The sequence below is a fragment of the Gallinula chloropus genome (genome assembly GCF_964237585.1).
Source record: "Gallinula chloropus genome assembly, chromosome: 16".
Lineage (NCBI taxonomy): Eukaryota > Metazoa > Chordata > Aves > Gruiformes > Rallidae > Gallinula > Gallinula chloropus.
Genome location: NC_140101.1, coordinates 7,473,246 through 7,500,604, shown reverse-complemented (window position 1 = coordinate 7,500,604; position 27,359 = coordinate 7,473,246). Strand labels below are relative to the sequence as shown.

At 44.8% G+C, this 27,359-nt stretch overlaps 1 protein-coding gene across 1 annotated transcript in view; it reads left to right on the top strand.

Moving 5' to 3' along the window:
• The window catches only part of TSHZ2 (teashirt zinc finger homeobox 2), a gene marked incomplete at its 3' end in the record, with an annotated part of 135,226 nt that extends 130,418 nt beyond the window's left edge, over positions 1 to 4,808 (top strand). Inside the window, exon 2 of the mRNA XM_084271571.1 lies at positions 1,738 to 4,808. Coding sequence (XP_084127697.1) covers positions 1,738 to 4,808 — 3,071 coding nt within the window. The remainder of the gene's footprint in view (positions 1 to 1,737) is intronic.
• Between the last annotated feature and the right edge of the window lie 22,551 nt (positions 4,809 to 27,359).

The window sequence follows — 27,359 nt, the reverse complement described above, 5'->3', positions numbered from 1 at the left end:
CTGAAATGGAGACTCAAGTCTGCACCCACCCAAAACTGCCTGAATGCAGTTTGTTGTCTGTTTTGTCTGATTCCTTCATTGGATTCCCTCCTCATTTTTGTTTTGCTGGGTGTAATATCCTTGGCACGGCGATGCGTCCTGGCGAGGGGCCAGCGCCGCTACCTACGCTGCGCAGCATCTCTCACACCGCGAGAACCATGTCAGCCCTGCTCATCGGTTCGTGCTGCTTGTTTAACAAGGTTACTGCTAGTGACGTGCAGGAGCTTCTGCTGCCTCCATGTTCCTCCGTTCTCCTCGTACCCCTGAAAAACCCTACGAGCTCAGAAAGGGAAAGTAGGATCTATCTGGTTATTAGGGAAGAAGTTTAGGGAGGTGAAATAAATATTTTGTGCTTAGTGTTGGTTTTGCTGCCTGCCTCAGTCTGATTGTCTGGAAATGGGGCTACTAAATATTTACTGTACCCCAGCACACTACCAAAAGACTTACACTGGAATATTTAACGCTTCTTTGCTGAAAGCATCTTCTGAAGAGCACAGTGTTCCTGCTGCTATGTGATTATTATTTTATCGTGATAAAATGGTGTCCAGGTCATTTGCGCCGCTGTTATCTTTAGTTCTGGCTGCGAAACTGCCTGGTATCAGCTCTGGGGTAAGCCAAGCCCAACACGGAGCTGATGTAATCTGTGCAGGTCTTACACCATGGGAAGGGCATAGGAAAGAGGGCTCCCGTAGGTTTCGTAGCCCATCCATCATTTCCAGCTCCCTCCAGGAAATATTCCCTCTAATTCTGGTTCATCTCTTCGGTGTGATGGTAAATGTGTGGTGGAAGGGGTGAGATAGACCTGCAATAGACTTGGATCTGCTTTTAGCCAGGTTATCTCCCGTAACTTGGGCAGAATTATTGCTGATATAAGGCCAGGAAAAAATCCAAACTGAATTCCTTAATTGATTTTAAAATTTAGAGCTCTTGCAGTATCAAGTTCATCTTATTAATTAAATAGTTAATTTCTCTAAGAAAATGTTTCTGGACTTTTTCTACTTTTCCAGCCTTACAGTTAACTTTGTCCACCTCTGTCACATCTTAATACTCTCCTGGAACTTACAAGGGTTCTTGCCTTGAAATTTATGTGTTCGTTTTTATTGAAGCACAGTTTGTTTTTATGGTACACAGTACATTACTTTTATAAACAAAAGAGTTCCATTTATGCCTATTAGCACTTTCAGATGTTGTATTTTGACATATAAATTATTTGTGTACGTTCTAAAGTGCATTTTTAGGTGATCAAATGGTGAAAGGTTACTATACCTAGCTGATGCTATGAACCAGGAAGATGATGGCAGTTATTTTTCTTCTGTTCCTTGGAAATTCTACCCCTTCTCTCACTGAGGCTAAAAACAATTTGATAGAATTGAAGCTTTTAGTATAAACTTTAAATTCTTAGATATGAATTTTCCAACTGTCCCATTACAGGACAGTCAGAATTATACACCCATGACAGGAAAATTATTAACTCAGAATCTCTGGCAGTTATAAAGAATTATGATCATCTGCCAATAAAATGCAGCAACCTTCACAAAAAGAGACATCATTTGGCTTTTTTCACTTCCAGAAATAACAGACAATAAAATTGCATATTAAACCAAATTCTGGTGTAGAAAACACACAGTGAATCTAGAAAACTCAAACTGTAGAGTTCTCCGTTAACAAGTTGTTTCATATATTGACATTGCATTTCAGGTTATGTCCAAGAGGAAGATATAAAGGAAGAGGAAGACATAAAGGAGGAGGAAGAAGATGATGACGACAACAACTCCACTGCTCAGCTCCAGGGCGGCAACGACACTGGCACGGATGAGGAACATGAAGTGGGTCCTGAGCAGAAAGGGAACTTCAGTTACCAGAATTCACCTGTCAGTCATTTATCTAACCAGGATGGAGAAAATGAATCCCTGCTGAGTGATGGTAGTGACCATGTGGCAGATATTAAAAGCATTTGCTCTAGAGAGCTGCAGGACCCAAAACCCAGCACCCATCCCAAAGCCCAGAATGAAGCACATGACTGCATGGATAAAATGACAGCAGTCTATGCCAACATCCTGTCAGACTCTTACTGGACAGGCTTAGGGCTGGGTTTCAAGTTGTCTAACTCTGAAAAGAGGAGTTGTGACAACAGAAATGGAGGGAACAAAGCTGATTTTGATTGGCACCAAGACGCACTGTCAAAAAGCTTGCAGCAGAATTTACCTTCCAGACCCATCTCGAAACCCAACCTGTTCAGCTCTGTCCAGCTCTACAGGCAGAGCAGCAAGATGTGTGGGACTGTGTTCACGGGTGCCAGCCGGTTTCGGTGCCGGCAGTGCAGCGCTGCCTACGACACGTTGGTAGAACTGACAGTTCACATGAATGAGACGGGTCACTACCAAGATGACAACCACAAAAAGGACAAGCACAGACCTACCAGCTACTCAAAGCCCCGGAAAAGGGCTTTCCAGGACATGGACAAGGAAGATGCACAAAAAGTTCTGAAGTGCATGTTCTGTGGTGACTCTTTTGATTCCCTTCAAGATCTGAGTGTTCATATGATAAAAACAAAACATTACCAAAAAGTGCCTTTGAAGGAGCCGGTACCAACCATTTCTTCAAAAATGGTCACTCCAGCAAAGAAACGTGTGTTTGATGTCAACAGGCCTTGCTCCCCAGATTCCACGACGGGGTCTTTCTCAGATACCTTTTCTCCTCAGAAGAATGCGAACCTGCAGTTATCATCTAACAACCGCTATGGCTACCAGAATGGTGCCAGCTATACGTGGCAGTTCGAGGCCTGCAAATCCCAGATTTTGAAGTGTATGGAATGTGGAAGTTCCCATGATACCTTGCAGCAGCTCACGACCCACATGATGGTCACTGGTCATTTCTTGAAAGTCACAAGTTCAGCCTCCAAGAAAGGAAAGCAACTTGTTCTGGATCCTTTAGCTGTGGAAAAAATGCAATCGCTGTCTGAAGCACCAGCCAATGACAGCCCAGTTTCAAAATCAACCAGTAAATCATCTGCAGAATGCATAGCCCCCACCTCCGAACTAAAGAAAGAGACTAAAAAAGATAAAGCTGATGAAGCAAACAAAGATGAAAAAGCAGTAAAAACTGAAGAGTATGACGACACTCTTCAGAAACCATTGGATCCCACAATGAAATACCAGTACCTTAGAGAAGAAGATTTAGAAGATGGTTCAAAGGGTGGTGGAGACATTTTAAAGTCCTTGGAGAACACTGTCACAACAGCCATCAATAAGGCTCAAAATGGAGCACCCAGCTGGAGTGCGTACCCCAGCATCCACGCAGCTTACCAGCTCTCAGAAGGAGCTAAGCCGTCCTTGCCTGTGGGTTCCCAAGTACTGCAAATCAGGCCAACGATCACGAATAAATTGCGGCCCATAGCTCCCAAGTGGAAGGTCATGCCGCTGGTCCCTATCTCAGCAAATGTGGCCCAGTGCACTCAAGTGAAGAAGGAAACTGATGACAAGGAGGAGGTGCAAAAGGACTATGCCAAAGAGGGCGTCCAGGCTGAGCCTGCCTCACTCATTCAGAGTGAGAGAGAACCTCTCCTGAAATCAGAAGCCCCTGTGGAGTCAAAAAAGCCAGAACCATGTCCCCTGAAAGAAGAAGACAAAATCAAAGAGGACAGTGGAAAAGAAAAGCCAGTCCTCAAGGAACCAACAGCCGCTTCCCTTAGTAATGGTTGTGTTGCTGCCAACCACTCGTCTGAACTGCCTTGTGTCAACCCTCTCAGTGCGCTGCAGTCCGTACTGAATAATCACTTGGGCAAAGCCACCGAGCCATTACGGCCTCAATCCAACTCCAGTCCCAGCTCTAGCACAATTTCTATGTTCCACAAACCTAATCTAAATATGATGGAGAAGCCAGTTTTATCTCCCGCTGCAACCCCACCAAAGCCTGCAGGTGTATCCAGGCACTATTTGTTTGAAAGCAATGATCAACCTATTGACCTGACCAAATCCAAAGGTAAGAAAGCTGAGTCAGCTCAAGCACAATCTTGTACTTCTCCACCTCAAAAACACGCTCTGTCTGACATTGCTGACATGGTCAAAGTTCTTCCCAAAGCCACTACACCAAAACCTGCTGCATCTTCAAGGATCCCATCTATGAAATTGGAAATAGATGTCCGACGCTTTGAGGATGTCTCAACAGAAGTCTCCACTCTGCATAAAAGGAAGGGCAGACAGTCAAACTGGAACCCTCAGCATCTTCTCATTTTGCAAGCTCAATTTGCTTCCAGCCTCTTCCAGACGTCTGAAGGTAAATATTTATTATCAGATCTAGGCCCGCAGGAGCGCATGCAGATTTCAAAGTTTACTGGACTGTCAATGACCACCATCAGCCATTGGTTGGCAAATGTCAAGTATCAACTTAGGAAAACTGGAGGAACAAAGTTTTTGAAAAACATGGACAAAGGACATCCAGTCTTTTATTGCAGCGACTGCGCGTCTCAGTTTCGAACCCCATCTACTTACATTAGCCACTTAGAATCTCATCTAGGTTTCCAAATGAAAGACATGAACAGGCTGGCTGTGGAGCAGCAAACCAAGGTAGAGCAAGAAATCTCCAGAGTTTCAGTTCAAAGATCTCCTGAAACAATAGCTGGAGAAGAGGACACAGACTCTAAGTTCAAATGTAAGTTGTGCTGTCGGACATTTGCGAGCAAACATGCAGTAAAACTTCATCTAAGCAAAACACACAGCAAGTCACCAGAACACCATTCACAATTTGTAGCAGAAGTGGATGAAGAATAACTCTTAAGGTATGCATGCTCTATAGCGAGTTTTAATTTCATCATTTTAAGGAGGCTTCGTAAGACACTCATACTTTCTTGAATGCAGGAAAACAGTATAAAATGCATAATGTACTCCTGCTTTGTTCATCTAATTGCATGTACATATCCATTTTATAATGTTTTCAAGAAGAGAGCTTGGTAAATGCATAACCACATTGCCCTAGATAGAAAAGTTGCTTCTGATGAATATTTTTGAAATAGCTGTTTTCCCAGTTCTCACTCTCTGTGTTTGTTTCTAAGAATTAATCGGTTCACATCCCATGCACCTCAGTGTGGAATGCAACAACTAAATGCTACTCTGCAATGAGAATGGAAAAAGCAGGTAAAAAGCGCTGAAAACCAAAATATTATTGCCTCCTTCAGTGCTAACACACCAGCAGGGCAGGTTTTGGTGGGGGAAAAGACGACAATTCAACTGTCAAATTAGCAAAATCTTAATTATTATTCCAACATTTCTCATATTATTCGAAGTTTCTCATGCTCTCAAACCTGGCCTCAAGAATTTCCAAACAACCCAGACATGTTTGTACCTAGAAGTGCAGTTATTCTTTTGTTGATACTTGGTTATTTAGTCTTGTAAAATATTCTAATATTTTACACTTCCTTAAACACTTACTGCTGTGAGTGGCCTTTTTTGTCGCATCATTTGAACCTCTCTCTACATCATTCCTTCTTATATCTTTAAGATGTTTGGTTATATTTTGTCTCATGTTGGTGGGAGTGCTAGTCGATCCGCGAACATCACTGATTTCGGTGCAAGTTTTCCTATAACCGGGGTGGGGGGTTAATGCCTAATGGAGGAAGCAGCTCGATTCTATTTTTTTTTTTTTTTACAAGCTTAATATTTCAAAGACCTGTTAGTAGGATACGTCTCTGTTAGTATTGCTATTCTTTGCTGAAAGATACACCAACCGAAGTACTGCTGCAGCCAATGTTTATCACATGTAATGTAATATGCAGATGACACACAACTTTTGCGTTTTTAATTTTACTTGATTCACAAACTTGAATGTTCTTGATTTAAATAAATATGCAGAACGTCAACTAAAAGTCCAAATAGAAGTTTTTTGTTCTCACGAGTTTATTTCCAGCAAGGCTCCGTTAGTCACTCCCCACAATTTCTCCAGCAGACTCACGCTCTGCTTCTGCTCACAGAATAATCACGGGCAGATTCCCATTTCCTCCAGCGTGTTCATTACTTGAAAAACATTTGGGAAATGAATTCGTCAGACATTCAGGATTAAAGATGTGTTGTGAGTTGTTACTTACGCCACCTGCTATTGTGGCTATTCTCTGGCTAATTGAGGGTGCAAGCACTTGGAGGATGAATACCCGTTTGTGAGAAGATTTCACATTTGTTTGCTGCAAATATTCATGAAGCCTTAGGAAACACTTTCTGTGTACAGAGCCGGTGCAAGGACTATGCATCACTTAAGCTCCATTAAAAAGGCTGCTTTTGAATAATTTAAACCACTAATCAAAGGGTTACTTTGGGATGGGTAATAGAAGCTATTACTAGAGAGTATATTCAAGTGCAGTAAGATTTAAGTTTTGCATACATCTTGTACGTGCTGTCTGCGTTTGGCTGGATTTATCCTTTCTTCATGTTTTAGCCAGCAAAATTCCATCCTGATCAGAAGGAGGTTGTTTTCTTAAACGATGCTAATAACCTTAAGTTCCTATTTTGGTATTTTTAACCCTATGTTAGGACTCAGTGAATAAACTCCTTTTCTGACCGTTCAAAATCAAGATGCCTGACAAAATATTGGAAAATTCCAAGAGATTGGTTAGGAAAAATAGACCACACTTTTTTCCTCCCCCACCAGTTAATGATTATTAAGACTCTGACATTCATAGTTTTCACACAAGAGATATCAGAGCAAACCAATAATTTGGGTACTATCAAACAAAAGCTATCTGCCAAATATATTAATGTAACAGTTATTTTGGCACATTCATGGCTTAATACATGACAAATGTTTCAGATTTGGTCTTAAAAGCACCGTGTTATTACTAAGAGGCAAACCAAACACCCACCTTTATAAACATGTTACTATTTCTGAGGATTTGGGGAACAAATACAAAGAAGGAGGAAAAAATCTCCAAGGAAAAAAATGGTGGTTTCTGCATTGTGATAACCAGCACCGACACATCCCGGGTGTTATTCAGTTGAGATGTAACTATATAAATAAGGAACTGTCCTTCCTGCCTTTGGGTACCAAGAAATTGCTGTCCTCTTAATGCTCACCCATTTCTAATTTATATCAAGATGCAGGTTGTATCTTACCTTTGAAAAAATATATTTAAATTGCAGTGACAGAGTGATAGCACTGTTATCTGGAACTATAATTTCAGTTGGTATGCATGATAGCACAAATTGTATGAAATGATGGGGTATTTTGGATAGCATTGTAAAGATTTTATTACAGTTTTGGAGCCATAAGCCTCACGAAGTTCTGACTATGTTACAAGTGTAGAGGCCAGAGTTTATTCATATGGTTTCTTCCTGAGATCTGCAAGGAGACTAAATCAAATAACAGGGATTTTCAGAGTTTACTTATTCTTACCGTGTTATTTTAAAAATTCAGTAGACATTTGAATAGTAACATAGAGGAGAGCACGGTATTTAGAAACAAGAAATCTAAAGCATCCTGAGGTTCGTTAAATGTGCATGTGCATTTGTGTGTACTTCTTCTAGGCAATAATGAAGGGAAACAGAAATAAAATTAGAGAAGATACGTGAAAATAAATGGAAATAAACTAGTGGAAATAGCACTCAAAGTATGAAAATACATAAAATGCTTTCTATATTTCAATGAAATTTACTGTTAAAGGTTGTGTTTTAAAATGTTAGCTATCATTAAAAATATAAGTGAGTAATCTGGGTTAGTACTGTAGAAAAATGTCTTATGTGTGTGGGTTTCCTGTTTAAGACCTCTGTGAGGCTGCTTATAAGAAATGTGCTATAAATTCTTCTTAAATGTAAAGGCGTATATATCTGTTTTATATTCATCTTCGGTGTTTCCTTGAGCTCTTCTAACTGATATGGGTTTAGTAATATAATGTAAAATTATGTGTAATATGCAACAATCAGACATCTCTATTCTCTCTCATTTAACCCGCTTCAGAGTTGTTTTTATTGCTATTCTTCAAAGAAAACCCATGAACATTAGGGAACATAGCTTTAATTAGAAGTAATTTGTATCTTGACATATACCTTTGCAGAGCATTTGTTCATTTTTTCAACTAAATTAGTATTTTTATGTTATCCTGGGAAAAAAGGACGAGGCAGGATTGTATTTCTCACTTTGAAGCCAGGTGAGATTGGCTATAAGCTGGCTGGTAGGCGCAGCTCTCTATGGGCTTATCCACAACTTTTTTATAGAAATAAGTCTCCACAGAGCCAAATTTACCAGCTTGATTGGGGAGATTTCTTTTGCAGAAGACCATGATGAATAGACAAGCAGCTACCTGAGATGAACTAATTTGAAAGTAAGGCTGCTGCAAAACAAAAAAAAAAATGAGTCATAATGATAAACAGTTTTTCTCTCTGTTTCCTCCTTTGTCTTTTTTTAACCATCAAGTTTAAAGCTTCTACAGTGCTTTTTTTCTACTTTGTAGGAGACAACTGACATTCTGTGGTAAATGGAAGGAAGAGCAGAGCAGAACTGAAAATCCTCTAATGCACTGACACTAACTTGCCCTCTATTGTTGAAAATGAGCAGGCAATCATGATTGTTCATCAAATGGCTCCTAATGCAGTTAAAGCATTCAGCTATAATTTCTCCTTGCATTTATAATTACTGTCATAGACTGCACACCTCAGTGAGCAGATTAAAGCTATAAACTATTTAGCCGTAGCTTTAAGATGAGGAACTTGATTTGTCTGGCAGCAGTTATTTGTTAGAGAGCTTGACACTTCACATAAAAATGACTCAACTTGATGAAGAACAATGCAGTTTAAGCAATGCAGTGATTTTAAATCAGTCATTATACCACGCCCTGTAAGAATTGCAAAGCAATTTGTTAAATGATATATAGGACACGTAGATAACTGTATGTGTTAAGTATACCAAAATAGAAGAGTTTTTTTTCTTCTGTGGATTTTATTTTCTCATCCCTCTGAAAGACTATAAGCTGCTCTGAGCACCATATTCCACTGTTAGCCAATATTCCTGTTACATGGGCAAGGACAGTGGTGTGAATTAGGAGTCCAGAATGATATTTTAGAGCCTTTAGCTTGCCTTTCATCTCTCATTCTTCTTAGCAACAAACGCTAAGAACCGAGAAACTCTTTGTGGAGCGTCGGGCATGCTGGCACATAGCTGCCTGCAGTTGTGTCCACCACGATTTTGTAAGTAGAATGTACCAGCAGAACTTTGGGCTCTTCTCACCACGTCATCAGCCCAGAAGGAGAGGGTTCATTGCACCGAAAGCCTTGGCAACCCAGATCGAATGGGACTTCCCTGGCAACATCCTGTTGGAAAATGATGATTGTCAATGGCAAAAGAAGTTCCATTTTAAAGTCAACTTTTGTTGGGATAAGCTGTGTAAAATTGCTAAGCACAATGAAGGAGACAGGGCAGTACTCAGACGAGTAGGTTGGCCTTGCCACTGCGCTGGAGGAGAGACACAGACCCCGTCCTCAGAAACGCTCTGCCTCCAACCCATCACTCCTCGCTTAGAATAAGCTTGTTCTGGTCAGTCCTCAGCTCCCCTAATCCTATGATTACTTTTCCCAAAGTGGTAGATCACGTTTTGGGTTTGTTTGCTTGTTTGGGTTTTTTTAATTTAGCATTTTTAAATCTTCAGAATTTTCCTGGACAGCACTTTTTTAACCCAGCAAAAGTCCCAATAAAGGTGTGTTCTTGGCTCCCCTGGGAGCAGGGTCAGGCCAGATGTCACTGCAGATATATCAATGCAGATATACTTGCTTTTTATGGGTACTACAGGTTACTGTTAAGACCATTGTTATTTAACATGGTGCCAGCACATCCAACCCACTAGGTTGACCCAGTTGTTCCCAGGATAAGCCTACTGTACGTGCCGGTTGCTGTCCCCAAAAGGCAGGAACTCTTCTGCTCACAAAGAAATGTCAACTTTTAAGTATTTCAACTGGATTTTAAATGACCTTGAACAGCACCTACTTCCTCAAGCATTCAGTATTCATAAGGATATCAAAATCTTGCCTTCTCCTTACTGCATCTGATATTATAAAATGCTACAGCCTTTATAATCTAGAGCAGAACATTCCTACCCAGTGAGATTTCAAAGGGAGCGTATCGGAGTCTTATTTATACATTTTACACCTCAGCAATCAAATTGCAAAGATCAATAACAAAAGGAAAAGACAGGAGCAGTATCCAGCCCTCGAAAGCACCTTTCAATAAAATTAATGTAATTTAGCAGGATGATCACTCAGTGCAAAGATGATGGAGCACAGATGGAAAATAAGGAAGATTATAAATATGGCTTTATGGGAGGAGGAGCGGAGGAAGAGATTTTTCACTATTTATTGGGATAATGAACAGATAATTCATGATTATTAAGCTGTAGTCTTCGGGCCTCATTCTGCCATCTCTCCCCATCTCCTTGGTTCAGAACTGGGTCTCTTTGTCTGTCCAGGGGGAAGGATCACCCGTTTACATTGATTTTTCCTGCATGGCAGAATCGTCAGCTCAACCCCAACTCAGGATCCTGCTGTGAGAAGAGGAGCGGGGCGGAACAGGGAAGTGCATCATAGAGCATCACACCTTCAGGGAAGAGGCAGCAGACCCTGGGTTTCCTGCCTGAGATACCGTTAGGACACTGGTAGCGAGATCTGAGTCCCTGTGAAGCCAAGTCCCCACCCTGCCACCTCCCTGCGGCTGCAGGATCCCGTGTCCCCAGAGCAGGAGTTGGCCAAGCCCTTGAAGGTGTGAGGTGCCATGGAAGGTCTCCTAGGCTCAAGTCTGCAAGAGGCATCCTGCTGTGGGACACAGCACTGGCTCTGTTGGCTCTGTCGGCTCTCCCAGGAATGGGCAGACAGACAGCTGCGGGGCATGGCAGAGGCTGGGATAAGGGAGAAGAGCTTGCACCAGGGGTCTTGCATCAGAGGTTGGAGACCAGGAGCAGCAGCAGCTTGCTGGAGTGGAGGGAAGAGGGGAACCGTGGGGCTGGGAGGGGACTTGTTCATCATAGTAAATTTACACAATCCTTTTATTAAAACAAAACAATTCCTCATCCCCTCCAAAATCCCTCCCTGCAGCACTCAGCTCTCCTGCCAGGGGTCAGCACATGCAAGAGTGGGGGAGGGAAGGATGGGGGAGTGGAGGAGGTTGTCATGTCTAATGAATACCCTGAATGTATCGAGATATATATTTTTTTCATTTCAGAAAAGGTTCCATTAAGAGGGAGACAGCCCTAACATGTGCTTTGGCCCCTCATCAGATTTATGAGTATTTGCTCTGCTCTTTAATAGGAAACTCTGCAGCAACTGCCACCTTGCCTGCTCTCCCTGAGATACACAGTGGCTTCGCGGGGAAATGCACTTCATTATTAATGTGAATTTGTACGTTTTTATGACACTGCTTGGGGGAAGGGGCAGGCAGAGATTTCCTGGTGATATATGCTCATTTCTAACCATTTATTGTCCCAGACAATCGAAGAACAATGATAAACATTGTTATAGAAAGTGGAGGGTGCCGCGGTGACATTTCTGAAGGGAAAGGAGAGGTGGCTAGAGTGGCTTTGATGTGGTTGTGTCCCTCCACCCCACCTCCTCCGGCAGCTGTGTCAGATCAAGCGACAGAACAGTCTGGTCAATGGCAGCCACTGCCTCCCCTTGCCTGCCCTTTCCCAGCCCAGCCAAGACCATTTGCTTGGTGCTTGGCTGCAACAGAGGGGGTATGGATGAAGGAGTGGGGGTCCGTCCTTGGGAAGCCTGCGCTGCAGAGGATGGAAGGCTGAGCAGATGCTTGGGTCCCCGGACCAGCCAGCTCTTTGCGATTCATCACCAAGTGAGCTGGCATGGAACCGCGGTGCGCACAGGGCCAGGAAGAGCAAGGCGAGGGTCTGGGGGTGCTCTTTGCCAGGGGGTCCTCAGCATCCTCTGCTTTCCCTTTCTACTGCCAGGCTCATCTGTGATTAACCATCAGCCCATGATGGAAATGGTGGGTTTGGGCTGCACTGAAGAACCAAAAACATTCAGCATTCAGGCTCAGGCAGAACAGAGAGATCCGGAAGGCTGTGACTGTCCCATGCTCTTTCATTTCCCTCTCCTGCCTCTCCCAGTAGTCCTCTGCACCGTCTGGTGAAGGTCAAGGGCAAGGTCACATCACACTGCCTGTACCATGTAGTCCCTCAAGCTCCAAAAGCCCCTGTGCATGAGGGAGCTTCCTGGTCCCCACTGGGGTGTTTTTGCCCTGCAACCCTGCCAGGCTGAGCATCCCTGGTGCCGAGGAGCCCATAGCCTCCAGCTGCAAGGGAGTGGTGGCCCTGTTTTGTGTGTACATTCCACTCCCCAGCCCCCCAAGTGCACGATCCTCATAACAGGAGACGTGCCGACAGCTCAACACTGCCAGCGCTTTCTTTATGACGTTTTTCTGCTCTTCTCATAAAGCTGAGCAGTGGTGAGGTAAGAGCACCAGAATAGCCGTGGAGGTCAGAGGTCCGTGTGTCCCTCCTGTGTCAGGCCGTGGGGGCAGGAACAGGACCGATGTGTGGTGCCATTCCCAGAGCACTCCCCCATCCTCCAAGTTTACAGTTCGGGGACTTCTTCAGCTGGAGATTATTTACCCTACTCCCAGATGCAAGAGGACTTGCAGGAAGCCTTCCTGATAGCTGCAGAAACTTGGGCACAAGCGTGATGCCTTCTGGGGTGTGCTCAGGAGGAGCCCCAACCAAGGCAGGGAGCACAGGATGCCTAAACCAGCCCATGGCAGTCAGACCGGTGCTGAGCCTTCATCACACAGATCTCAGAAGTGATACCAAGCCCCTGACCTAAGGCCATCACGCTTTACTCTGTTCTGGGCTCCACTTTCCCTGGGAGTTTCCCTTGACACCACAGAAACTCCATCCACAGCCAACAAGCCAGGAATTTGGTTTGTCTCTCAGTGGTGTGCAGAGCAGGACTTGCAGCCTTTACTGCAGACCTTGTACTCACGTGGGCCAGTAATTCAGAGGAGGCAAAGCTGCATGTGAGTGACAGTACTTTGGTCCCTTCTGGGTTTGCTTTCAGCTTTTCTAAACCTCTGAAGCACGCTGTGTGCAGGCAAAAGCTTTTTTCCCTTTCCTGTTGGAGAATTGCTGAAATCCCAATCTGCTGTTTTCATAGTTGTTTCATGAAAGCTCACAAACACACCCCATTTCTGAAAGCCCCCAAGTTTATATCATGAGCCACACAGATAACCTGAAAGTACCTGTCTTGGTACGTGTGGCTGGTGTGGGTGTCTCTGTGACGCAGCTCCACCTCTCTGCTTCTCTCTTATTTCAAGCCAAGGTTCCAACTCTGCCCTCCGCCGCCCCTCACGCCATCTATGTGCCATCTCCACATGTGTGTCAGTGCCTGAGCACAGTGGCAGCTACACAACAGGAAAGGCAAGCCATGACCCTAATCCCTGCTGGGACTAAGTCCTCATGGCCACTAGAAAGACCTATTGAACTACATCCCAAGGGACATCAAAGAAGAGTCCTGCGGAGTATGACAGCACTCCATGCCTGCATCCAGGTGAAGTTACAGCTTTTGCACTGCCAGAGGATGAAGCTCAATGCTTCCTCCATGCTCACTCAGCATGGGGATAAACAGCCGTGTCTGGATTGGTCTTCAGCAGAGCCCACCCTGGACTGGGCATAGACAGGCAGGTAGGCTGTGGTGGGCTTCCAGTCCAGTAATCCCATTCCCTCTGTCATCCTAAGGAGCCCTAACTGGTTGGCCTTGGTTTTTTATAGTGCAGGACCCAAGTGTGTGATCCAGGGAAAAGAGAATGGGGAGGTATTTCTGTTTGTTTTTTTAAAACACTGTCTGTGCTCTCAGGAGTTCTGTGGTGGCCTCTTCTATAAACTACAAATGCACAAAAAAATAACCCTCAGTCTTCTTCCAAAGAGATTAGGGCAAAAGTTCCTACACTCCTATTTCATGCCTGGAAAAAAATATCAACAAGAGTGATAAGTATAGCCAAAAGGAGTGTAAAAGCACACCCTGTCATTTGTTTTCCATGTGCCATATGTTTTCTGAATCCCACACCTCCCACATACAAATTGCATGCAATAATGTGGGGCGCACACATTACCCGGGATTATTTAGTTAAGCCCTGCCTATATGGAGGGAATTAACTTAGATAAAGTCAAGCCACTGCACTTTGTTTTGGTTTTTTGCTTATTCTGGATTCATAGAGGAGAAAATTAAAGATCCCACTGTGCCAGGCTTCATGTCATTTGGTTTTAATTTAATTCATCTCTTCGATTCTCCCTGTTTCTCCTTCTCTTTGAGTATCATCGGTAGGTGGTCCAAGCATCAACCAGAAGATTTACTGGCAAGGCTAAATGTATGAACGCTCCGAACACATTGTTTTTCCGATGTGATTTAATGACCTTTTTGGCATTCCCGTGGCTGTTGAAATCTTCCATAATAATTCCCTTTGGCAGCCAGTGCTCCTGTTGATCAGGTGAAAGCTGATGCAAATGTCAAATGTCAATAAATTTGTAATCCATAAATGTAATACTCGGTGCGGAGTGAGACAGGGTTAACCAGAGTGCAGCGGGAGACACCCAGGATCTGAGCCACAGCTTTTCCTTGTGAGCGGGGAAGACAGGAGGGGAATGCCACCTCTGACTGCTCTCCTAGCCAAACCTTCCTCCTCCTCCTTGCTCCCCGTGCTGTCTCTGAATGGCTTTGCTGGGAGAGGGTTTGCAGTGTGCCCTCAGCAGCGCAAGCCTGGAGATGGGGCTCTGTCCCTTGTTCCGCTTTCGGATCGTTGTGTGAGGCTGGGTTTGGACTCCTCTGTTGCTGAAGGAGCTTGTTCCAGTTCAGAGATTTCAGAACCTTCAGAGTTTGGTCCTGGAAGCAATTAGTTATGCAAGGTATTCCAGTGAATTAACAAGACCACTTATGTAAGTTAGGTGTTGCAGGAATGAGTCATGACTCAGAGTTTTGAGATGCTTGGGAAGGGTGAGCCATGCATGAAGCCTGACTTTATATACAATAAAGATGTAAGAACAATCACATAATTTGCCAAGAGGTTTTCTTGAGGGCCCTCCACTCTGACCTCTGACTCTGAAAAGCTCCAGTTTGTTTGACATTGAAAAAAAGGCGAATGTGTGAATACAGTGCCATGAGCATTTGCACTTTGAACATGCCGGGGCTGAGCACAGCTGAACTGGAAAAGGCTGCAACAGCTAATGTACTGGGAAAATACAGCCGAGGCATTTACTTAATAACTCAACTAATTCCTTTAGCTCACCTTGTAGAGATTTAACCTTTGCATGAGAGAGTCCCTAGTTCAAAATCCTGTGTCTCCTCTGTCCTCATGTTAATTTTTAAATTATATATCATTGTTGAGAGGCCCTTGTGTTGAGCATTACAGGCTATTTTTCATGTCTAAAATGGGGAATTATAACCGAACATTAGCTACTGGCTTTAAATCACACAGAACAAAGTGGCATCTGCATCTACTCAGTAACAAGAGTGGGGGAATTGTAACTTACTTAAAACGAGACAGGAAAGGGGACACAAACGCTAGAGCAGAGGTAATTGAGACTCGAGAAAACTAATGGTTCCAGCAGCCGGGCGATGCTCTGGGCTCCTGTCCTCTGGAGCTCTCTGGAGCCAGGGCTGTAAGGGCATGATCACAGTGGGAGCTTGGAGGATCCAGAGGGCAAAGGCAGAGTTGGAAGTGGTTTCACACGGCTGTAATGCCACCTAGCAGTGTGGTCATGATGGGGAGAGCCTTTCTGCAGCCTGGAGACAGCACTCCTAGCTTTTGCTCTGCTCATCTCCATCCCCAGCAGCAGCTACCTGTTAGCAGTGGCCACAGTTCCCTCTCAGGGACATGTCAGTGCTAACTGCAGCCAAAGCCCAGGGCAGGGGAGCACAGCTCAGGCTGTTGGCAGAGCGGTTAGTGGGGGCTTGGGGGGGGGTGGGGGCTGCTGCTCAGCTGAAGACCTGCTGCTCCTGTGCCTTCCTGCATGGCCCACGGACGTTGTCTTCAGAGACAACAAAATCTGCCTAAACTTCTTGCAGAGCATGGCCTCCTTCTTGCTTCTGTCTGTTGGCCCTTCTTCTCCCTTTCCCTCCCACCCCAAGATGTCATGTGTTCCCATTGGGATAACAAAGATCTGCCTGTTGCCCTGCATCACTGGAAATTATTTGGTCCCTTTCTAAGAGAGAGAGCATCTCCAACCCAGTGCAGCACCTTGCACAACGTGGCCTTATGTCTGCTATTGGGTTTGGACCCTAAGGCATCAATAGCTTAAATTATACAAAAAAAAAGCCTATTATTGACGTTTCAGCCTAAGCTCCAGGGGTCTCCCAGGATGTTTGTTGCTTCCGTATGTTCAGTTATTCCTCATTTGGGGGGTGTCATCCACCTTCACCTGCTCAACAAACTACCTGAACCAAATACAGCCAGGGACTTTGGATTTGATCTCACTGCACTGCAGGTCTCTTCTGACAAAGGACACTGATCCCCACAGAAATTTTATTAAAGCTTTAGTTTCTTCCCTAACAGACAGTAAAACAGTGGTTTGCACAGCTTGGCCAGGTCAGCGTCCTGGCAGGAGGCGTTTGCTCAGCGCAGAACATCTACGTGAGGTCCTTTTCTGCTCCTGTGCTCAGCATCCTGGTCTAGCAAGCGGGTGCTGTGTGACTAGGCTTGAGTTTGGCATTTGGTACCGTACGTCCCTTGGGGGCTCCTGGGGGAGCCTGTCCTGGCTCCAGCAGCCCATCCCGAGCAGCGGGTCAGCAGCAGCGGTCCTCAAGCAGTGGGGTTCTGTGTTCTTTGTGCGGTGCCAAGCACAACGGGTCCTGCTCTGGGACTACTCTCAGAGCCACAGTAATTGCAATAGCTGCTTTGCTGATTAGGGGCAAACTTAAGAGCATTCTTAAAAGCCTTGCAGATCGGAGGCCTATGTGCTATATATTTATTAGGCAGTAATTCAGGGAGCTGAGAATTGTTGGGGACCTGGTCTTTCTAATTGTGTGTCTAAATCACAGTTTCACCTTGATTCAGAGGCACCGCTGTTATAGCCTGCACAGAATGGCTTCGGTGATACGGTCAGATCCCTGCAGATGGTCAGTTTGGGCCATAAAATTTAAAACTACAACTTGCACCGTCAAGCTACTGCCTCAAATTCATTATATTTTGCAGCACAACAAGCAAATTAATACTCAGTGCAGTCTGTGCCCGGACGTTAATGTGAGCAGGGGATGAAATATTCTCCTCCCAGCTCATCGGCACACGTTCCCTTCAGAGCAGAACTGCATTGCCCAGGATCACCAAAGGAGCAAAGTCGCCAGGAGCGCAGTGCTGGCCATGGGGACATGGGAAGGACATCCCAGAGCCAGCAGCACAAGGCCTGGGGGCTCCTGCACCGGCGGCTCTGCTTGGTGCATCATGAATGCGAGAGCTGAGCTCTCAGCAAAATCTTTTTATTACTCGTCATAAAGCATCACAGCTGTGAAAAACGAACCAGGGAAGGAGAGTGGGAGCAGGCAGGCACTCTCCTTTGGAGCGGTGTAAATCAGGAGAAACTCCACTGCAAGGCCACTGAATTATGTTGTTGTCACTCGGACATCAGACCAGCATCAGCGCCTTTACCTGCGATAGATGAGTGAAATATCTCACAACGGTGTGTCCAGGAGCCTGCTAAGCTTCTTGCAGAGTTGCTGTCAGTATGCCCAGGGCAGAAGAGTATTTTTTTCCTTACTGTTGTACATAAGGGCTCTGCTGCAGCCGACAACATGAAATGTGTTAGTTCGGTTTGTTCAAAATGGAGTGTGTTTGTTAAGTGTTGCCTCTTTGATGTTGCGCTGCCATCTCCATCTTTGTCATCATTGCCCATCTTTTTCAATCTAATGAACTCAAACCATCAGTGCAACTTAAGTTCGGCTGTCTGTTCTTGCATAGTTAATATTAAAAATGTACTAACAGTGTGGCTGCGAAATCAAATTATGCACATAAATATGCTGGCATAGCAGAGGAGGCGGCAGAAGCTGAAGTTAGCAACATTGATGCCAGTTCACATTTGCAAATCAACCGTCAATCTGTCATTAAACATGTTATCAAATGATGATAAGTGTATGCTTCTTGCTTGCATTGGCGCGCTTATTCCCGATGTTGATGTGCATTAATGGGATAATGTGCATTAACATAGTCTTGCTTGGATGAACACAAAACATTTTTTATCCGTCTCAGTTTGTTTCCCCCTGTGGCCCCCAAGTAAGTGTTTTGTGTTATCAAATTGCCAAAAAATGGGAAAACACATTACTTTTAATTAGCAAAAATTTTGAGTCATTATTTTTTTTTAATTTTTATCCAGACTATCTCCTGTGTGTTGTCAGCCGAGGGGAGGGGGTGGACACACAAAAACCCCATCCCACTGCCTTCTTTAAGTAAAACGATTAATGTCAGGAACTCAGAGACTGACAATTATGTGCTGTCTTAATGCACTGGCCTTTCATCTGCAGCCCTTGCTTTTGACACGAGTGATGGTTTCAGTTCAGCGATACGAAAGGCAGGGAAGGAAACGATCGCAGGCATTCCCAGCCCATTGTTGGTGCTGTGCTCAGACATGGCAAGCGGTCCTTGAGCTGGGGTTTTACATATGAGCTGGTAGAGGTTGTGCCTGGAGATTAAACACAAACTGAAGAGCGTGGCTCTAGGAGGGAACCGAGTGTCTGAAGGAACTTCCCATGCGATGCCCAACTCTGTTATCCCTTCCCGAGCAGCACTGCATGCTCAGGGATCCACTAACGGTGCATGCTGCCAGGGAACTTCCAGGGAGATAAAGAAAAACCCTCACTGAAAAGAATAAAAAGTGGCTGAAAGCATAAGACCTTAGGAGAGCTGGTTGTGGCCCCACCACAGAGCCCAGGACATCAGGGCTCGGCTCATTGGCTGCCTGAGGAATGGGTCCATCACCCCAGGAACAATTTGAATGAAAATAACAGCATTTTTGTTCATCACCTCTGTTTAGAACAGAGCCCTTTCCCCAGGCACAATTCAATGCTTTTGGAAGAAGCTGAGATGGAACAGGAGCAGGAAAAGCATCTTTGGCACTCATGGCACTTGAAGGTTTTCAGACTCTTTTAAAGCCTTTTGTACCTATGGAGCAGGGGGAAAACCACAGTGATCTACCCAGGTTTACAGTGCAGCAGTGATAGCGATGGGGAGCAATAGAGGCAATGTTTGATCCTGTGCAAAACACTGGGAATTCTCCCAGGAGTTTTACAAGGACTTTACCATCGGTGCTATCAAGTCAGGCTCAAGAGGTGCCATAAAGGAAAGTCAGTCACTTTAAGCTTTTTATTTTTAGGTTGTGAGCTGGAAAATTAAACTTCTTCTGAAACTTTGATGAAAGACATCATATTATGTGTTTTTGAAATAGCAACTTTTCCTCATATAATAGAAATGTTTCTACATTACTCTTAGTTGCTGCTTATGACTACATCTAACCTCCAAACATGGTTGAGGTCTATCTTGAATTTAAAAACATGTATTACTGGTAGAATTGTGAGTAGCTACAAGCTATGAACTTTTTGGTAAATGGGTCAAATGTTTGATCACTCTTTCTTTTTTCTCAATCTAATAATGCCATTAACTTTAGGCATCCTATTCAGGTCTCTCATTTCTATTATCTGGATGATTTAAAGGAAAAATAAAAGCGAATAATTATTGATTTTTTAAATTGTCTTGATTTTTTAGAAGTCATTCATTGTGTTTCCCATTGTTTCTAAATTGTGGATACATCAGCACAGGTTTCATAATCATAAAACCCTAATAGCTGTAATTGTATTCCTGTTAACCCTAGCTTCAGCGAGTCCTCGTGTTTCCCACTTCTAAACCAAAAAGCTTGTCTTCTAATACAAAGGGCTTGAATTTTAAATGTATTTCCTGTTACACATCCATTACTGGCAGAAGTTATCCTGCACCTTTTTTTGTTTCTTACAGTTGTGCAGTTTTACGTTGCTTCTGCTCTGTGAGCTGCCTTGAAATTCACTTGTCAAACCTTCATCCCACTACTTAGGGAAGATTCCTAATCAGAGGAGTGGACCGGTTTGTCATGAATTGGAGGAAACCAGGTGGCATTAAAAAGGCTCACCATGAACGAGGGACTCCACTATAGTGGGTCAGGCTGGGCTCCTGGAAGGGGCTGTCTGTAGCAGAGAGGGCACTTCCAAAGCTACTGCCAGCAGCAGGTCTCAGCATCTCACTTCCCACATCCATTTGAGCACATGTAGAAAATCTCTGAGTATTTAGTACAAAAAGTATCTCCAAGTATTTAATATGTAGAGTATCTCCAAGTGCTTCCTCACCAGGCCCAGCTCCTCCCTTTTTGGGCACTTGGCAAACACCAGAACAAGGTCCAAGCTGTAGCAAATGGAGCCAAACCCAAATACTGGCCCTATCATGCTAGTGTCTGGATCTAGATTTTACTTTTGCTATTTCAGGCAGTCTCTTCTTTGAACAGATGTATCAATCAGGTGCATTAATTTACCAATTTTCATTAAGCAGTTCAGAGGAGTAAGACGCTGTGTTATCCTTGGTGTGCATATATCAAAGCAAGCATTGAAGGAGGGATTAGCAGCAACACTTAGGCTGTTCTTCCTCTCTGTTCTCCCAGTCTTTATTCTTCGTACTCTATCTTGTTCTATTATCTTAGGCCTGACTTTGGAGTGCTTTCAGTTTTTGAAAATGGCAAGTAATTAGTCAATATGTTTTCACCATATGTATCAAGCTCAGTAAAGAGGCAACCATTGGCCTTTGTCATGGCACAGTAAGCGTTCGTTTTCTCAGCACTTCAAGTTACGCCGAGCGTGTGGCGAACGCCAAAGAATTTAATGAGGAATTTTACAATGAAACATTTGACATAATAATTCACAGTTCAGTGCAGTTCGGAAATTTGGGGTGAGTCCCCTTTTAAGGTCACCTCTGTCTGTGCTGTTCACACCAGAGCTCTTGCACGAGCTGCTTCTCTCCTGCCTGGTGCCTGTGTGAGCAAAGGGGCTGGGCAAAGGGTGGGTAAATTGTTATGACTCAAAATGGTCCGTTTTACATCTTCTTGGCACAGATGCCATGTACAACAAGGGAGAACTGAAACCCTTGTTCCCTTCCAGACTGGCTTTTTACTTACCCCAAGCCAGTCGCTGCATACTTTCCAGATAGAAATGTTTGCTTCAAGGCTTCCTCTCTGCTGACTGTTAACAATCTCTAAAAAAAGGTCACAATCTGATCTTAACACTGCTGATATGAAGTGGCATTTGCCCAATTTTTGCTGTCTCCCAAACAAAAATACATCCAGTGTTTTCTAGAGAGAGATGGGATAGACAGCAGCCCTGCCTGGGCCCTTCTTCCCCCTTGGGAATCTGGTATTCCAGCTGTCTGTGGAGCCGGTTCCTGCGTTCCCCATGGGGTGTCTTTAGATTTGCAGATAAGACATTGGAGCTCAGGCTCAGTTCAGTGAGTCACAGGTATTTTGCTTAACGTTTCTGGGGTATGTAGAACCAATAATGGTGAACAAGAAAGATGATGCATCGTTTTAATGCCGCCATGATTTACGTGGCTTTGCTATTGAAGTCAATGGGACTTTTTCCTGAGTATGTTTTGCAGGGTACAGTATCATTAAAATATGACAGTTAATAGTCTTGTTTATGTTATTATATTTAATGAATAAATATATCAGTCTGTACATCAAATTCGGTTTTGTTTATACTCTCTAATTGTAGTCATCTCCCCTAGAAGCATGTTATATCTTTTAATTTTATAATTATCCACTTTATTCATGTGTGACACTGCAGAACTGCTGCTTATATCCTATGAGACATCCAAACACAAACAGATGGAAGACAGGCAACCACTAGGAAATTCAGATCTGGATCTGAATCCAGCTCCATGTTTTCAAAGCACTCCCCAATCTCACATCTGAGGTTTTGGCTTGGGCTGTTGCATAGAGGAGCAAGAGCTGCAGAATGTGAGTCTAACTTATACAGCATCCCTGAATGTGGGGATTTTACACGGTCCTTCAATGCCTAAATGTTGTTCTCTGTCTCTTGAGCTTTAAAGGCAAAGAGGGAGCACTTCTCACATTGCCCTTTCTGAAGTGTTTGGAAAAGGAATTCAGGATTTATTGGGCTGGGGAGAGGGAACAGAAAAATATAACTTTTTGGCTTTGTAGTTACAATGCTTAGCTGGAAAGGGTAAGTGCCAGTCCATGCTCCACAGACTGTTTTGTTTGAGCTAAAGCCACGAGGCAAAAAGGGAGTGAAACCCCAGGTGAGCAACCCTCCTAGGCAGCAGAATCGTGCCCATGCCCATTTCTTCTCTCTAGGTTTGAGATTTGCTTTTGTGAGGCTTCCAAAGATCAAACAGAGGTTGGAAAATGTAAGTTGGAGTCCCCTACACCCTGGCTGAGTTCTCTAAGCCTGAAAAAAAACATGAGCCAAAGCAGCAGAGTTTTAGAAGAGCAAATTCTGACAGGATTTTTAAAGCAAGCCTCCAGATCTACCTCCTTGGAAATCTCCTAGACTGTGAGCCCTGGAAAGAACAGCAGTTTGAATGAATAACCAAGGAGCTATATTTCAGGTATAAAGAGGAGGACCCCAAATCCCTGGAGAGATATACCCTACAATAAGTGATCACCCTGCTCTCAGCATCTTTTTGTCTTCCAGGTCTGGCTATAATGAAACCCCCTCAGAGCCTCCCTCCCTCCTGTGGCATCCGGCTTCTCCTGAGCCCAAAAACTAACTCTCTGCTCAAAACATGCAGTTTCCCAAACCACACCTATCCGGCCCATTCTGAGCTTTTTATCAGCACAAGCTCCCTGGGCAGGTGGAATTCCTACCCAAGGAAGGGTTTGGCAGGTATTTCTCCTCTCAACTTGAGTAGGATGAGTAAACCCATCAGCTGGGGCAGTCACCAAGCTCATACCTTGCATGGGACAAGGCTCTTAGGAGAGGAGAGCAGCTCTTCACTCACAGATCACACCTGGGATCTCATTTAGGATCTTTTCCCAAAACAGAGTTATGGGGGAAAAAAGCCCAAAAGTCTCAAGGTATAATAATACTTATGCTGAAAAGGTTTGTGATTTAATTACTCGTATTGTAGTGATGGACATTTTAGTGGAGCATCCTAGGTGTTAACACGTGTGCACAGGAAGATGTCTGTCACCTGGCTCTGCCTGTTGCCCTGTAAAATTGTTCTTTTTCCTGCTGAGGCAACACAAGAAATACTCACTGTGGGTGCCGTTTCAGGAGGCAGCACCTTCGCTTGGGTGCAGTAGCCAACACGTGGCGGGGAGAGGGGAACACCCACGTGTAAAACCAGAGCCCAGAACAAGTTGCTGAGATCACAAGAGTGGCTGCAAGAAGAGACCTGTGTGGCCAGGTGATAACTATAAAGCATAAAAAGCCCGGGGTTAAGTTTCCCCAGGTACGTAAGGAGCTCTTGAAAGCAACATCTTAACTTAGCATATTTTTTTCTTCTTCTTCTTCTTAATTGGTTTATCTCATTGCTGGGTGATATTTTAACCTCTTCCATTGCCAGAGCTTCCCTTACCTGTTTGGTGTTTGAACAGGACCTGTCGTGAGGACCCTCACAGAAGTCACCTTAAGGCAGTCAGGCAGGCATTCAAGGAAGGGAAAATCTGCTTGGGAGACTGACACAGCCAAAGTGGATACTTCTCCCAGTTAGCACTTAAAGAAGAAAATATCATAATATTTAAACCAGTTTTGAAAACTTTCCATGAAAATAGGGGAAGGAAAAAAAAAATACATAAAACACTAGTTGAATACAGAGAGAGGCCAAAGAGAGTTCAGTTACCATAGCGATTATTACTGGCAATTGGTACTCAACAGCAGATTGGGATCTGTTACAATATTTTTATTAATCTTTTCTCTTAATTGGTTATTTATGTATTTTGGATCCATCTCTCTGCTGGGTCCAGATTTTACTCTTTACCTGTCACTCTTCTTGACGCGAAGCAGCAAGGCCTGTGCCAGATATCAGGTGGTTCTGTGGTTTGCAAACACTGGCAGGGTCAGGGGTATGGCAAACACCATGTGGACACGTCTCCCTGCGCTTGGCTGGGGCTGGCAAAGCCGGGGGAGAAGCACCACAAGCGCTCATCCCACGAGGCTCCATGGGGAGCCCTCCTCCATGCCAGTGCCCTGGCCGTTGGCATTGTGGGGACTCCGGGTAGCAGAGAGGATGCACAATGAGTTTTCCACTGGGTTCTCCCTTGGTGTGTGCACACCAAACTGCCTAACAGACACACACCGTCCCAGGCATCAGCTGGCATGTCAGGAAATGCCTGTTGGTAATGCCTTGCCTTCTCCTCCCAGCTTTCCCTGCCCCAAGGTCCCTCCAGTTGCCTGTCCGTGCCCCTGAGAGCACCCGGCTGTTTCACAGGTGCCTCGGTGGAAGCAGGCTAAGGGCCACTGCTAAATTACAGGACTTTTTGTAATCCATCAGCTTCTAAAAATTCAAGTCTTAATTTTTTCCAGGAGTGCCCAGCTCCCTACATACCCGATGTTAAGCACATTACAGAATGCTGCTGGCTTGTTCCTTGTTCTGCCACACCATTTGCCTTCAGGCAGACAGTAGTTCTCAGGGTGCCAGAGCCAGATGGGTTTTCATCCACCTTCCCCTGACTGCTCCCTGCCTGCATCTCCTGCCCGCATCTCCGGCCTCCTGGGTACAGAGGCTCAGGGGAGCACAGTCCCAGGGAGATGCTGAGCGGGGACTCTGACAACAGGGATTGCTCTGGGTGAACCAAGTATATTTAAAAAAGAGAGAGAGAGAGGGAGAGGAACATGTTTTTTTTTTGCCTCTAATCTCCTTTAGTTATCACGATCTCAAGGGTTATTTGCAATGATAGTAGGCACTGCATTTAAGATGGAAATGTGATTTTCCAAGCTGACGGTGTCACTTTAAGTAAACAAAGTTAATTCTGCTTCCTGCTATGCAAGGCCTAATCTCATTACCCAAACCACAAGTAGCATAACAGAAAATATTCCCATCTGTCAAAAGAACTTAAAATAAAGATGGAAATTGTTTTTGTGTTTTTTTCCCTTTTCTTCCCCCAAATCCCTCAATGGACATTAATTATCACATCAGATCTATTTAAACCTGTTTGGATCCGCACCCTCTGCCCGTGGTTCCTTTTCCATTTGCTGTGCCTATAGAATAACAATGTTTATGCCACGTTTTGGTGAGCTGTGGGAGAGAGATGCAAGTCAGGTGCCCATCCCATCCATCCTGCTGAATCCTGTGCTACAGAGGCAGAAACCAGAGACATGACGTCGGCTCAAGGCTCTCCCAGGAGGGACCTAGATTAGGCTCATCCCACCTCACATAAAGAGAGGAGACCTCTGAGCTGGTGAGGGGCTCCGGACTGGGTGTGCTGAGCCTGTGCCTCCAGCTCCAGGGCATTCACCAACCTCTCGGACATGCCTGGAGTCTGGGAGGCCTGAGCCTCCCCAGGCTGTGTGAAATAGCAGAGCCAGCAAGCCCCAGTGCCACATTACTGCTGCCACACAGGGACAGGTGATGGGCACACTGCTGCATGGAGTTTGTCTGGTCTCAGCCCACTCCCGGGCTGCTCTTAGGCAATGCCAGGTACTGCTGCCCGTGGACAGAGCTGATGAGGCTGGTGTTGTGCCGCAGGGAGCTCAGGGACTGGGCTGTCCAGCATCGAACAATGGATGAACAGGGATGGGTGGCAATCCCAGACCAGCATGAAACAGCCCCGTGGTACTGGGGGAAGCATGGCAAGGGTCTGGTGCTGGGCAGGGGCAAGCCCTGGGGTGCTGGTATGCATTTCCCAGCACTCAGGGAGCAGTGAGGCTTCTCTTGTTCCCTTGCCATTTCCAGAGGCGTAAATCCAGAACAGCTTCCCTGGATTTAGCTCAGCACAAGCTCTCTGTGATTCATGCAGAGAGGAATGGGAGTTGCAGGGGGGAGCTCTGTCCGAATGGGGAGCAGACCCTGGGCTCCTGGGTCTGACTTTTAGGCAGAAGGAAATACAAACAGAACTCTCAGCTCCTTCCGAACCTGCAGCCACCCATCATAAGAGGATCATTCATAAAACTCTCCAACAACAGCGGTTTTCATCCCCTCTTCATTTAAGATGACCTTTATGTGATGATAACGTCTGCCTTGCTGAGCCTTAATTGCTTAATTAGAGAAGCAGGTTCTCCATTAGACAAACATTTTTTTTAAAACCTGTATTTTTTCCTGCGAGTCTGCTGAACTCCTTCAGTTTATGCTCACTGGCACTATTTTAAAAGCTTTAAAAAGACACTTTTGAGTGGTTATCGTTTGTTAGTTTATTTATTTATTGGCTCTTTGAAGGTTTTGTTTTCCACTCTCTTCCTGAGAGGTATTTACAGCAGGAATCTCTCCCATTAGGAATTTCTCTGCCTTTCAGTACCCGAGTAGCACTTTAAAAAAAACCCAAAAAACCCAATGCTGGTTTTTCTCAACAGCTGTGGCAGGTTCTGGGTGTGCTGGGAGGTTATTTATCAGGGGAAGCACTTAGGGCTGAGTGAGTGGTTCTGTGTTAGTATTATATGTGGAGAGCAGAGCTTGTGTCCTCACCGAGAGCTCCAGGAAGCCTTGCTCTGAGCCCAGTCTGCCTTGTCCTCCTCAAGCTGGCCTTTTGTGGTAGGTTCATGTTTGTTTTCTTTCTTCTATGAGGCTTTTGGGCAGCATTAGCTGATGGTTGTGTTAGCTGATGTTTGTAGTGGTGGTTTTAATGCCTATCAGGTGGATCTGTTACACAGTCAGAAGCAACTCTGCAGTGGTTTTTGATAGTTTTAAAGAGGTTGATTGACTTGTTCGTTCTGAGGGGCCATGGAGCTTTGGCTTTGGGTTGGGTTTTTTGGGACAGTGTTATTACCCTGCTGTGGTATGCTGAAAGCAGGAGGTTCCAGAGGTGGTTTGTACTGGTGCTGGTCATGGAGATAAATTATGTAAGAGTAAAGGAGGCAAACCCTTGGGATGCCCCAGGTGTTTCTGCTTTGAAACAAGTGTCCCCTTGCTGTGTTCTTTCTGAAAGAATGGCTTGGTGAGAGTAGAGAACATTGCTGTAACAAGGTGAGTGATAGATGATTTAACATGGCAAAAACGGACTAAAAGGGGCTTTGGGTGAAACTGGCACTTAATTTTCTTGGCCCACTGAGGGTGGCAAAGTGAGACAGTTTGGGCTCTGCTCGTGAAGGAGCTGTGAGCTCACTGCTGGTGTTGTGAGTTCCAGAAAGTATTTCAAAGACAACTTGGCTGCCTCTTCCCTTCTCGTTACTGCTTCAGTAGCACAG